This window comes from Psittacula echo (assembly GCF_963264785.1).
Source record: "Psittacula echo genome assembly, chromosome: 3".
NCBI lineage: Eukaryota > Metazoa > Chordata > Aves > Psittaciformes > Psittacidae > Psittacula > Psittacula echo.
Genome location: NC_137736.1, coordinates 97,902,712 through 97,914,888, shown reverse-complemented (window position 1 = coordinate 97,914,888; position 12,177 = coordinate 97,902,712). Strand labels below are relative to the sequence as shown.

General features: G+C 38.3%; 1 protein-coding gene across 1 annotated transcript in view; it reads left to right on the top strand.

Moving 5' to 3' along the window:
• The window catches only part of ZC3H13 (zinc finger CCCH-type containing 13), a gene marked incomplete at its 5' end in the record, with an annotated part of 48,171 nt that overhangs the window by 18,458 nt on the left and 17,536 nt on the right, over positions 1 to 12,177 (top strand). Inside the window, 7 exons of the mRNA XM_080613549.1 lie at positions 771 to 879; positions 3,033 to 3,172; positions 3,685 to 3,845; positions 5,164 to 5,361; positions 6,669 to 6,842; positions 9,353 to 9,663; positions 10,690 to 11,154. Of these exons, the coding sequence (XP_080469675.1) occupies positions 771 to 879; positions 3,033 to 3,172; positions 3,685 to 3,845; positions 5,164 to 5,361; positions 6,669 to 6,842; positions 9,353 to 9,663; positions 10,690 to 11,154 (1,558 nt within the window). The remainder of the gene's footprint in view (positions 1 to 770; positions 880 to 3,032; positions 3,173 to 3,684; positions 3,846 to 5,163; positions 5,362 to 6,668; positions 6,843 to 9,352; positions 9,664 to 10,689; positions 11,155 to 12,177) is intronic.

Here is a 12,177-nt window from a genome sequence, read left to right as displayed (position 1 = left end):
ATTTAGGTGGGGGGAAAGAACAGCCTGGGCTCAGTTACCTTTCGAAATTTCTGTTGTTCGTGTAAGAACAGTCTTTGACTTCCTTAGGAGTCCACAGGACCATCTGCCACATGCAGAATGGTGCTGCTGCAATAGTTAGACTTGTGTAATAGCTCAGGGCCAGTGAAAGTTCAAATATAAAGTTATCAACAAAACTTGATTCCAGTGTGTTGCTTTAGCCTTTTTTTTTTTCCCCTTTCCTTCTGCCAGCCAAGGGTCTCTGGGGTTTTTATTATTTATTATATTATTTCCTCCAATTATTTGTCCTGTGGAGAGTTAAATGGTTCAGCTTCTGAGGCTCATCTGCCTTGCATATAAGTATTCCTATTTACAGCTGAGAACTTTCACTCAAGCTGGTAAAATTATACTCTTCTGATGTTTGTTGAGCTGTCAGGTCAAGAACCTGATCTGTTCTTTCAGTTCCTGTTTTAAACTTTGTTCTCTGATACATGCGTGTTTCTTGCCCTGCCTCTAAACCTTCTTACTTTATGAAACCTTTCTTCTCTTTTCCCCATCTGCTGTTTGCATACTGATTATTTGAAATTGCATTTGATCATGTTGCCTGTGTAATCTCTGCTTATTTAAGAAGGTATTTGTTCAGCAGGCTAAAGGGAGAAATACTTTTTGAACTATAAAAAAGAAACAGCCAAAATGCCATGTAAAATGTACCTTCTTCAGTCTTCTTTTAAAATAAAAATGTATACTCTAATGCAGCATTTTTCCCCTTATAGAAAGAGTCTTCACGAGGAAGACACAGGGAAAAAGAGGATATCAAAATTACAAAGGAGAGAACACCAGAAAGTGAAGAGGAAAATGGGGATTGGGAAACAAATAGAGAAGGTAAGTGTAATGAAACGAATGGTCCCTCTAGAGCTCAGTGAATTACAAGATTACTGGGCTGTATGTAAAGTAGAATGTTTGAAGATATGGTCTCTAAACAGAATACTTTTATGCAGTAGCCATTAATTTTTAGTTTTGGATGTGAGCAAAGAAGCAGTCTTTGCTTTGTAGTTGGATTGCTACAGTGCTAAAACCAACTTATTTTAAAAATGTGTGCATTTTTTTCCCTTTTAAAGACTCTTCAGACAAGAAACTTGGCCATAGGCTACTCTATAGCAGAACCTTTCACATTTAGATCACTAGTTGAATCCAAGTTACATCCAAAGTAATTTCAGAATTGAGCAGTCTGAGGAGAGAGAATAACTCCTTTGAATTAAAAAGTCAGCAGGGTTTTGTTGCATAATTTGTAATGGTGTAGACTGTCTCATTAACAAGGGCTTCACTGGATGGGTATAACAACAGCTCAGCAGCTGAAGGTAGCAATCTGAAAACACTTCAGGAGTGGTAGAGTCTTGCGTTACCTTCTGTACTCATTTTTGTTTGTGTGGGCTTTTTTGTTTTGTTTAGTGGTTAAAAGCTGATTTTGTTGTCCTTGTTTATAATACTTGTCTACTTGAGGAAAAGACTGTCTGTTTTCTCCTGAGTTTCACTTTTGTTAGAGACCAAGCTCACCTGACAGTGAAATTATGACTGGTTCTAATGAACTTTAGTGTTTGTGTAGTTTCGTGTCAGTGTTTGAGAAGTAGTTACAATATTGCAATAGAAGATGAGAATCCTGATCCATTCTAAGTGAATTCTGATATTATGAAGGTATTTGCAATAAAGTATACTACAAGTTGGTTTTGGGATGAAGCTCCTCTATAAATTTCATTACGTAGGTGACTTTAGCATGTAAGCGTTGCAGATATTGTTTTGAGTGTCACAGTACTTGAATAGAAGCTGTGATTTATTTTCACTCCTTTCTAAATTTTCTTTTCAGCATGATTCAAGAAACAGCAGCCTATGACATATATACATGGCAGTAGAATCTTAAGTCAAAAAAGTTTGTAACATAGAACCCTCAAGTTTTATATAAATACATAGTATGAATGTGTGAAGTTCTACACATTGAGGCTTTCATCTTGAAAACTATGTTTTATCAAAATAATGTTGATTGTAGCTATATGACTGAAGTAGAATTACCATCTGTTAAGTTCTACTGAGTGCTATATAAGCAGGTAGATGGACTGGGAAAGAACCTATGCTGTTAGGAACTGCTCCTCTCTATAAGCGGTTCCCATGCATTTTTGGCATATAAAGGGCATTTGTAGACTGAGTTCAGTTATTGCAGAACCTTTTATATAGTTCCTGTGTGTAGGAGGGGGAGTGAAAGCTAATAACTTCTTAATGAAGTTATCTTTTCTCTGACAGTTATTTTCCTAAAGTGCTTTTAGAGCATTAAACTTAAATAGCCTTATAATAAGAAATACGAACAGAGTGAGTAAATTGCTTTAGTTTTCAGTAAGATTTCAGTTGCAAAGCTTGAAACGTATGATTTTAACTAGCCATGACTTAATGAAAAAGTGAGAGAAATAGCACCTTTTCTGATACGAAAATCAAACAGTAATGTTGTTTTAAAACAGAAATAAACTCTTGTAGTGTGCATTAATCCAGTGAGAGAGGTTATACAGACCTCTTATTTTAAATTCAATTTGTAGATATATTAAGTGTATCAATTGATTTGCGAGATACTCTATTACACAAAGCCTTTTAGTATCATGTTTCAGTACTTAGATCTGTTTCATATGAGATTTCCCAGTTAAGTAGTGCTCTACATATTTTTGGACTTCATGAAGATATTCTCTTTTTTGTTATTTAAATATAAATAAATGGTTTACTGAGTTTTCCTTGCTAACTAAGCTTAATTGATGCAGGTCCCTGAAAGAAGTCAAGGTGTTTTTGTTAATGGAGTTTAAAAACTTAACTGCAGTTTCTGTGGAACTACCTGGAGTTTCTTCAAGTTTACAGGCATAATTAAAGAGATTTTGCTTAGCTTCATTGATCCATTCATGCAGTGCTTAAAAGTCACTGAAATATGTTGCATCCAGTATGCTAAATATTACTATTTCATATGTAATTGTTTACTAATCGATTTACTTTTTTTTATAATAAAGACTCTGATAATGGAGATGTTAATTATGATTATGATCATGAGCTGTCTTTGGAAATGAAGCGCCAAAAGATTCAGAGAGAACTCATGAAATTGGAGCAGGAAAATATGGAGAAACGAGAGGATATAGTCATTAAAAAAGAGGTTTGTATTATGTCAATGTGAAATTAAAAATAAAAATTCAGGAGCCACTTCATAGCCTTCTAATTGTTTCCTGGAAGACTTAAGCTTCCTGGGCTACAAATGCACTATTGTATTACATAGTAGTAAATAACTGGCGCATGTGTAACTTAGTATGGGACTTGGATGTTAGTTGGGAGAATCTGGTCAATCATCCAGCACCATAACCAAGTGTTCTGCTTTATGAAGTCTGCTATTAAATGAGTAGGACAAACTTGAATGCTCACTGGGCATGTATTGATTTTAAACTTTGAGTTATAGTTTTTGTGATGTATTACAGAGTGCATCATCTTATCTGCCTCCATCCGTTTCCTGTCATCTTCCTTTTATGATGTTCTATGAAAATGGTAGTTACTTTGAGGTAAATGTGTACCTGGTTAAGATCTCAGATGCAGGCTGTTACTGAATTTACATATTTGACACATACAGTCAAGCTCTTGAGCATCAGTATCAGTTAATATATTCTTTTCCTCAAGATTTCCCCAGAGGTGGTTAGATCTAAATTATCACCATCGCCATCACCAAGAAAGTCTAGCAAATCTCCAAAACGAAGATCCAGTCCCAAATCATCATCTTCAGCTAGTAAGAAAGAGAAGAAAACATCTACTGTATCTTCCCCACTCCTGGATCAGCAGAGGTCAGTATGTGAACGCGTCTTGCGAGAAAAGTGAGAGGAGAGAACCACGCTGATTTTTATTACTGGGTTTTTCATAAATAATACGGGGTTTCATTATCCTTGCTTTCAGGACTTTTGATTCTGTAACTTCAGGGGAAGTTCTCTAAATTGTGCACTGTGAATCATCTTATGCAGAAAATTGTTACATTAATATAGCTGCCAGTTGATTAAATTCATGGTTTACAAGCGAACCTTTTCTCTCTGAATGTCCAGAATCTCTGAGAGGTGATGAGGAAATATAAACCATTAAAAGAGTTGAAAAGCAGTTTTATTTTGAGATGCTGCAGCCTGTGAAGTGGCTTTTCTGGACTGAAGTGAAACTTATAATTTGACTACCTGCACATTCTGTTGGTATTGCATATTGCTGTTCAAGAAATAATGTTTGACTTTCAAGGCAGGAAATTTTTCAGAATTCAGGAGGGGAAAGGAAGTGGGGGATGCGAAGGGGAGGAAAAATGCAAGGACAAGGTATGTGAAAATCACAGAAGTTTGAACTGGGTACCTTGACACCAAAAGTCAATCTCCAAAACGTGTTTCTAAGTGATTGCTGGCTCCAGGACCTTTTGAATGACTGCAGCACTTAGATGAGAAAGAAATTACTGTAGCAGAGTAAGCAGGCACATCTGTATTTGCTAAGCAAAAATCCCCTTTAAAACAGGAACAAAACAATGTCGTTTCTGCTATGAGAATGTACAGCATGGGGTAGTATGCTGCTGACATTCAGTATGTGGTGGTATCTAGTTCATAGGCTTTATGTCAATGGTAGTTTATATGAAAAATATATACCATTTCATATCATGAATGCATAGTCAAAAATATTCTTTATCCTGTATTCTTTATCAGGTAGTTAACGTTAAATTCAAGACATGAGTTGATAGGTCATTTTGTGTATATGTTTGGGGTTTTGCATTGCAGACGTGGGAGTCTAAACAGACAAGATGCTTTATTGAATTCTCCTTCTCTGATGTGTGCAGTTCATGCAAGGGCATTTTAACTTTGAAAACTAGTTCTGTCTGAACAGGAGCAATTCCCATTTTTGTACACTTGCTTCAGAAATAAAGGTTATAAATGGAAGAGTTCAATGTGAATTTTTACCATCTACATTCACCCTTCAGTCAAGTAGAGTTATTGAACACTGCTTTGCTAATGGAGTGGTGAATCCCATCCTAAAAGCTTCAAGGCCCTTTACATTATAACTTTCCTGCCAGCATCTGAGAAATCATTGTTTGAAGTAGCTGGCAGTCCTTCATTTTTCTTCCCCCTGTTAATCTATCTATAGGAGTTCTAAAAGTAACCAGAGTAAAAAGAAAGGCCCCCGTACCCCTAGTCCTCCTCCTCCAGTACTAGAGGAAACTCCCCTGGGGAAGAAACACAAAGAAAAACATAAAGCAAAAGAGCGTTCAGAAGAAAAGACAAGGGAGGTGAAAGAAAGAGGCCGTGACTTTGAAAGGCACAAGGAGAAAAAAGAGAAGCAGAGGTAAGTTATGTTGCATTATTAGCTTTTAACATTAATGTAACCTTGCTTTTAAAGTTATGTTTCATAGAACACTGAATATTAAGGGCTTTATACTTGCTTTGCCAACAACCTTTTTGGTACTCATTAAATATTTTAAGTGTGCTATATAGATGTGTTGATGGACTAATTAACAGGCTGGTAGGTTTTAATTATATAACTTAGTGAGTTTGTAAAATACCCTTTTGAAAGATCCATTACATCTCAGGAATTGGACTTTCACTAGTGGAGCAATTAATTTGCCAAAATATTTATCAAAGTCATTCACTTGTCCTCTTTCCTGCTCTTCTGAAATCTTAAAGGACTATTATCTTTCTAATTTGGCACTGGAAGGTTTAAACTCTACCTAATATTCAGTAGGTTAAAATGTTTCTGAAGTAGTCAAAGACTACTGTGATTTTAGAATTACTTTGCTTTTGCACATATATGCATGTGTGTGTGTATATATATATGAAATGGTGGACTAATGTGACTGTTATTTTCTGAAGCATATGTGTCCATTTAAGTTGAAAGATACAAAATCTGCATTTTTAAGTCCTCTATTCCCTTGATGAAAATAGGGTACATGTTCGTGTTTACTTTGTAACTGGCATAACAAAGGAGTGGAAGACCAGTAGATGTGTATTTTTAATTGATTAAATGAATTATATCACACTTAGTTTAGACTATATTGTTTCCCTCATGCTTGTACACTCCCATTACTGGAAGGAGTTCATAAGCAGTAGAAAAGAACATTCTAGGTAGTGCTGGAAGGATTAAGAGAGTACTTGGCTTATTATTGTACTATAACCAGGTATTGCTGTGGTGACTGCAGCTTTTTATTTCAGTGCTGGTTTTTTTGTCTTTTTTTTTTTTTTTGTCGAAATAATAAAAATTAAGAATGATTCATCAAGTCTTCATCATGTACAGTAAGTGAAATAGTTGAGGGTTCTGACAGATCCTTTTCATTCATTTGCAACTGTGAGTAGTGTTTGAAAATGTCTGTGACTTGAGGCATGGACACATGAAATACTAGGTATAATTATGAGAATATAATTTTGGATTTACCATATTTTAGTTTTGTATTTTACAGTTTAGTAACTAGCAAGAAATTCAGTGCATGTCTTGCATTCTTGAGTTTTGCTAGATTAAGGTGATCTCATATGTGAAATTATGGGTGGAATATATGTTTCTATAAGACTGTTCTTGAACTTATAAGCACAGGTTCTGTCTTGGAGTTGTAGTAGTGCCATATTATACCTGTTAAACAAGCTGCTGTTTATGTTTCCCAGGGATGCCTCTGAAAGCTCCCATAGACAGAAGCGTTCTCCTAGTCCTGCAGATCATTCTGGCAGTAATTCTTCCCCTTCCAGGGAGTATTCACCACCTGCTTCAAGGCGAAGACAAACCTCCCGAGCTCCAACAAAGTCAACCACTCACAAGCATAACTTCTCACCATCTCGCAGGTGGGAGGTCAATTGCATGGGTTTTGCTTCCATGGATAGTTGTAGTTTAGAAACTTCCTTTGTTGGTTTGTGTGTCTGTTGTGAATAGGTGTGTGCCTCAAACACCTGAACTCTGAGAATTTGGGGGCTGGTGTTTTTTTTTTTTTTGCCAAGTTACTACACTGAGAATGCCTGTGTTGTCAAGAGCACAAGTATTGGTGCAGGCTTCCATTTATCACTCCCTCTCATATGTTTTGGCTTCAGGTGGAACTTCAGAAGTCTGATATAAGACATAGCCTGTGAACTTTTTTATTTCTTACCTTCCCCCTTAAAAAGTAGAAAATGTGAGAAGTCTTCCATCTTGGAGGTGAGGAAGGAGCAGAGTTTCTCTGCTCCGAAATAGGTAAGGTGGTACACAGATCCTGGCTCTACACATCTTTCCTGAAAAGCAAACACAATTGGCTAAACAGTACAGTACAAGGACAATTTCAGAGACCCTTCTTGCAGGAAGCTTCAGGGAAATGATCATCCTGCCAGTTCTAGGGGCCTTGGAAAAAAATCTTTCTGCCACCCATTAAAAAGGAAGGAGGAGACTTCTTATTTTGGTCTGAAGGACTCTCTAAGCTCAGGTTTGGAATGGCAGTGCTAAATACTACTGCAGTCCTATGTTTGTATAATGGAGAGGGAAGCATCCTTATTTTCGGCCCTTCTGTTGAAGGGTGGGAGGAAGACAGCAGATATATATCTGCATGCTGATAAAACAAGCAAAATAAACCCATCCATTCAGAAATCCTAAGAGTCGTAAGCAAGCTCTTTTGCTGCTGTGGTGACTCAGTTCAGCTGAACAATGTTGTATTGTTTTAATCTAGATGTCACTGATGGATTTTCTCTAAGTTAGATTGTGCATATAGGGAAGGGAGTGAAGCAGCCTGTTCCCCCTGCAGCCAGCAGTAGTAAGGAGACTGAAAAATACCTTTGCAGCATCCTTTTCTCCTTTTTTTTTTTGTTTTTTGTTTTTCCTACTCAACTCTGTATTTTGCTCATTAGCACCTGCTTGGGGATTCTGTGCAGATGTATCAAGTGTGTGGAAAGGAACATTAAGCGGGGAAGATAAATGGGCCTTCCTCTAGAAGCATAGAAGGATATTTTAAATGTTTTATTTGTCTCCAAACCGTTGATAACTTTCCATGCAAGCCAGTTTTGGTGACCGCATGTTTCATGATAATGGTTTCATGGGGAAAACTAAATGTAGTCTTAGTTTAAAGATGGTAAATCATGGAATTATATTATATTCTGTCAGCCATTTCTGACCTTGGCAGAATTTTACTTCAAGTGCTTTGGAAATTTTGCTACAAATTCCAGGCCATCTGTTTCATCTGTAAGTGACAGTGTGACATACAAATTGTCATTTTAAAGGCTGGGATATAGCAGAAGATTGCAGAGGTACTACTGCCTTTGATAAAGTAGTCCCTCATTTGTGAATCACCCAAAACTGAGAGCTTCATCTGTATGATCTGGATGTTTACTTGAAGTCACCGACACTATATATGGAAATTCAAAAGTGGGAACTAAACCACTTAAGTGGGATTTTTGATGTGGATTGTCTATGTGTGTTTTTTCTGACTCCTGCTTTTCTCGTTGGAATCTCTGGAATTTTGTGAAGCAGAAGGGAGTCGTGAGTTAAGGGTAATGCATATTTCATGTAAAAACATACTTGCAAATCACTTTGATGCTGGTAAGGGAAAAACACCCTCACTACTGAGCTCAAGGGCTTGAAATATGTGTGTCCACATTAGACTCTGTATGGGATAATGTATTATGAGGAAATCTGTTTACTGTTGTCTAAATGGTTTTTAGTTGAGTGATGGGATTTTGAAGGTGAGAGATGCTTTATCTGCGTTTTCTTATCTTATTAGCTATGAGTTTTCCTTGTTAGTGTAAATATTCATGTTTGCTAAAACCTTTAAGTAGATACGCATATAGGTTTTCTGAATCAAGGCCTAAATTGTTTAAAGATCAATGCTTATAAGAAAAGAAAGAAGTTAAAAATGCACAAGAAGGTGACACTGTTTCTTTTATAAAGAACTGAATGCTGTTGGAAACAAAAGAAAAAAAAATCCCCTTAGGTAATACTGTGTAAAATGTTAACTGCCTAATTTTATCATGAATTTCAGAAAGCATTTTATATTGACGAAAACAATTGTTCTTGTTTCGGGGGTGGTGAAGAAAATAACTTTCTTTTCTGACTCCTCTCTCCCTTCCCCCAGGAGGTGGCTGTGTAATATAATTTTGATTGAACAGCTTGTTCTTGGATAAATAAACTATTGCCATTTAAAGAAAGCATTATTTTGAAAGGGTATTCTTGGTACCCTTGAGGGAAAACTAGTTGGTGTTTTATAGAAACAGCACTTTCAGCAGACAAAGAGTGGAGAATGCCACATTGTTTTAATCACTCTTTTTTTGTAGGGCATAATAAGAACCTTTCAAATCAGGTTATTACATGTGTGCCTATTCTAACTCTTTATTTGCAGATCTGCTTCCCCGTCAGGTCAGCATCATTCTCCCATATCCTCCAGACATCACTCCTCTTCATCGCAGTCAGGCTCCTCTGTACAAAGACATTCTCCTTCCCCACACCGCAAAAGAACTCCTTCTCCATCCTATCAAAGGACAGCTTCCCCACCTGCAAGGCGATCATCTTCTCCATATCCCCCACACTCTTCCTCTTCTCCTCAGAGGAAGCGAAGTCCTTCGAGACACCGATCTCCTGGAAGAGAAAAGGGGAGACATGATCGTGATCGGACTTCACAGTCTCATGACAGGCGCCATGAAAGGCGGGATGGTATGAATGAAAAATAACACTTCAGAATAATTTTTATTTCTTTGCAAATTGCATTTTGAAACTTGATTTTCAAGCTTTGGTATCTGTCCCAGTGGCTAGGGGGTGAAGAAAATATGGGCTGTATTATAGTTCCTGTGCTGGTGGTGCTGTCTTCAGGGACTGTGTACCTCAAAGGACTGCTTATATAGGCTGAGCTGATAGTAAAGATCCTGTAGGCATTTGTCTAGGTGTTTCTCGTGTGATGACATGGTGGTGTCAGTAGGTAAGTGAGCTTCTCTTGGTATCAGGCATGTACCAGTGGATCAGCTGAATGACAGCAGGATACTTGTGAGTGAATACTACTCTTTTGTGTGAGGTTTCTGAATGCTAATCCGGTCCTTACTGATTGCTCTGTTGTCCTTTTAATTGACATTAAGTGAGGTGTGTGCAAAGAAACAGTCATTCCCTCTGGAAGTCTGTAAAGCTGGTTGAGTAATTTGTGATGAGCAAACATGCTGTTTCACTCTAGAGACAGCTTTCAAAGAGTATATATGTCAGCTTTTTGTTGGACTGGTTGTAATCTTACCTTCCTGTAGCAGTAACGTTATAAATACATAATTAAAAAAGAAAAAGGCTTTGGCAGGGCACTGAGGTCTTAAAAGCAAGTGATCTAAATATAGCTTAAATTTCCTGAAAATATATGTGTATGGATTAAAAATGAATCTATGATTGGAGGAAAAAAATGATCCTACCTTAAAAGTATTGAAGTGTGTTTGCTCTAATACGTTTGAAATTTATTTTTATTATACTTACTGTCTTTTGAATAGGTAAATATTTGTAAAGTACAGATTCAAATTCACAAAAAGATCTTTAGAGCTTACTGAATGTATAGGTAAATACCCAACATGATCTTCTCCTACTTACATATTAATTTTGAGCTGTTGTATGCCAGAAGTATATTTTGACACTATTATTTTAATGGGTTTTGTGTGCTAAACTTTTGCTTGCTTTGATTAGGCGTGTAACTTTTTTTTAAACATCTTACAGAAACTAGAGGAAAAAGGGAAAAAGAAAGAGAATCAAGAGATGATCGTGATTATGACCAGGAGCAGAGTACCTCCAGGGATCACAGAGATGACAGAGAGTCTCGTGATGGAAGAGATCGGAGGGAGACAAGAGACAACAGAGATCGAAGGGAGACAAGGGAATCCAGAGATACTCGAGACTCCAGAGATACAAGGGATTATAGTAGAGATACTAAAGATAGTCGTGATCAGAGAGACTCACGCTCCACACGGGATTCCCATGACTACAGAGACAGAGAGAGTCGTGACGCCCATAAAAAGGATGACCAGTATCAGGAGGACTTGCGCAGCTATGGAAGATCGCATGGCAGAGAGGAGAGCTCTCGGGCCGAAACAAGGAATGACTCCAGAAGTGACTCCAGAAATGAGAGCAGAAGTGATAGAACTGGCAGAAGTCGAGGCAGAGGTCCAGAATTATCTGATAAGGGTATTGCATTATTTAAAAAACTAATAAGTATCCCTATAGTTGGAGATTGATTATTGACATTCATACTACCTTGTTTGGTATTTGATAAGGAGGTGCTGCCAAATAGCTCATACTTCTAAAGCTATGTTCAATTCTATTGTCATTAAATTATAGAATCATAGAATAGTTAGGGTTGGAAAGGACCTTAAGATCATCTAGTTCCAACCCCCCTGCCATGGGCAGGGACACCCCGCACTAAACCATGCCACCCAAGGCCTCATCCAACCTGGCCTTGAACACCGCCGAGGATGGAGCATTTACAACCTCCCTGGGCAACCCATTCCAGTGCCTCACCACCCCCTCAGTAAAGAATTTCTTCCTTATATCCAATCTAAACTTCCCCTGCTTAAGTTTGAACCCATTACCCCTTGTCCTGTCACTACAGTCCCTGATGAATAGTCCCTCCCCAGCATCCTTGTAGGCCCCCTTCAGATACTGGAAGGCTGCTATGAGGTCTCCACGCAGCCTTCTCTTCTCCAGGCTGAACAGCCCCAACTTTCTCAGCCTACCTTCATACAGGAGGTGCTCCAGTCCCCTGATCATCCTCGTGGCCCTCCTCTGGACTTGTTCCAACACTTCCATGTCCTTTTTATGTTGAGGACACCAGAACTGCACACAATACTCCAAGTGAGGTCTCACGAGAGCAGAGTAGAGGGGCAGGATCACCTCCTTTGACCTGCTGGTCACGCTCCTTTTGATGCAGCCCAGGATACGGTTGGCTTTCTGGGCTGCGAGCGCACACTGCTGGCTCATGTTCATTTTTTTATCGACCAACACCCCCAAGTCCTTCTCTGCAGGGCTGCTCTGAATCTCTTCTCTGCCCAACCTGTAGCTGTGCCTGGGATTGCTCCGACCCAGCTGTAGGACCTTGCACTTGTCTTGGTTAAACTTCCTAAGGTTGGCATCAGCCCACCTCGCAAGCATGTTGAGGTCCCTCTGGATGGCATCCCTTCCCTCTGGCGTATCAACCGAACCACACAGCTT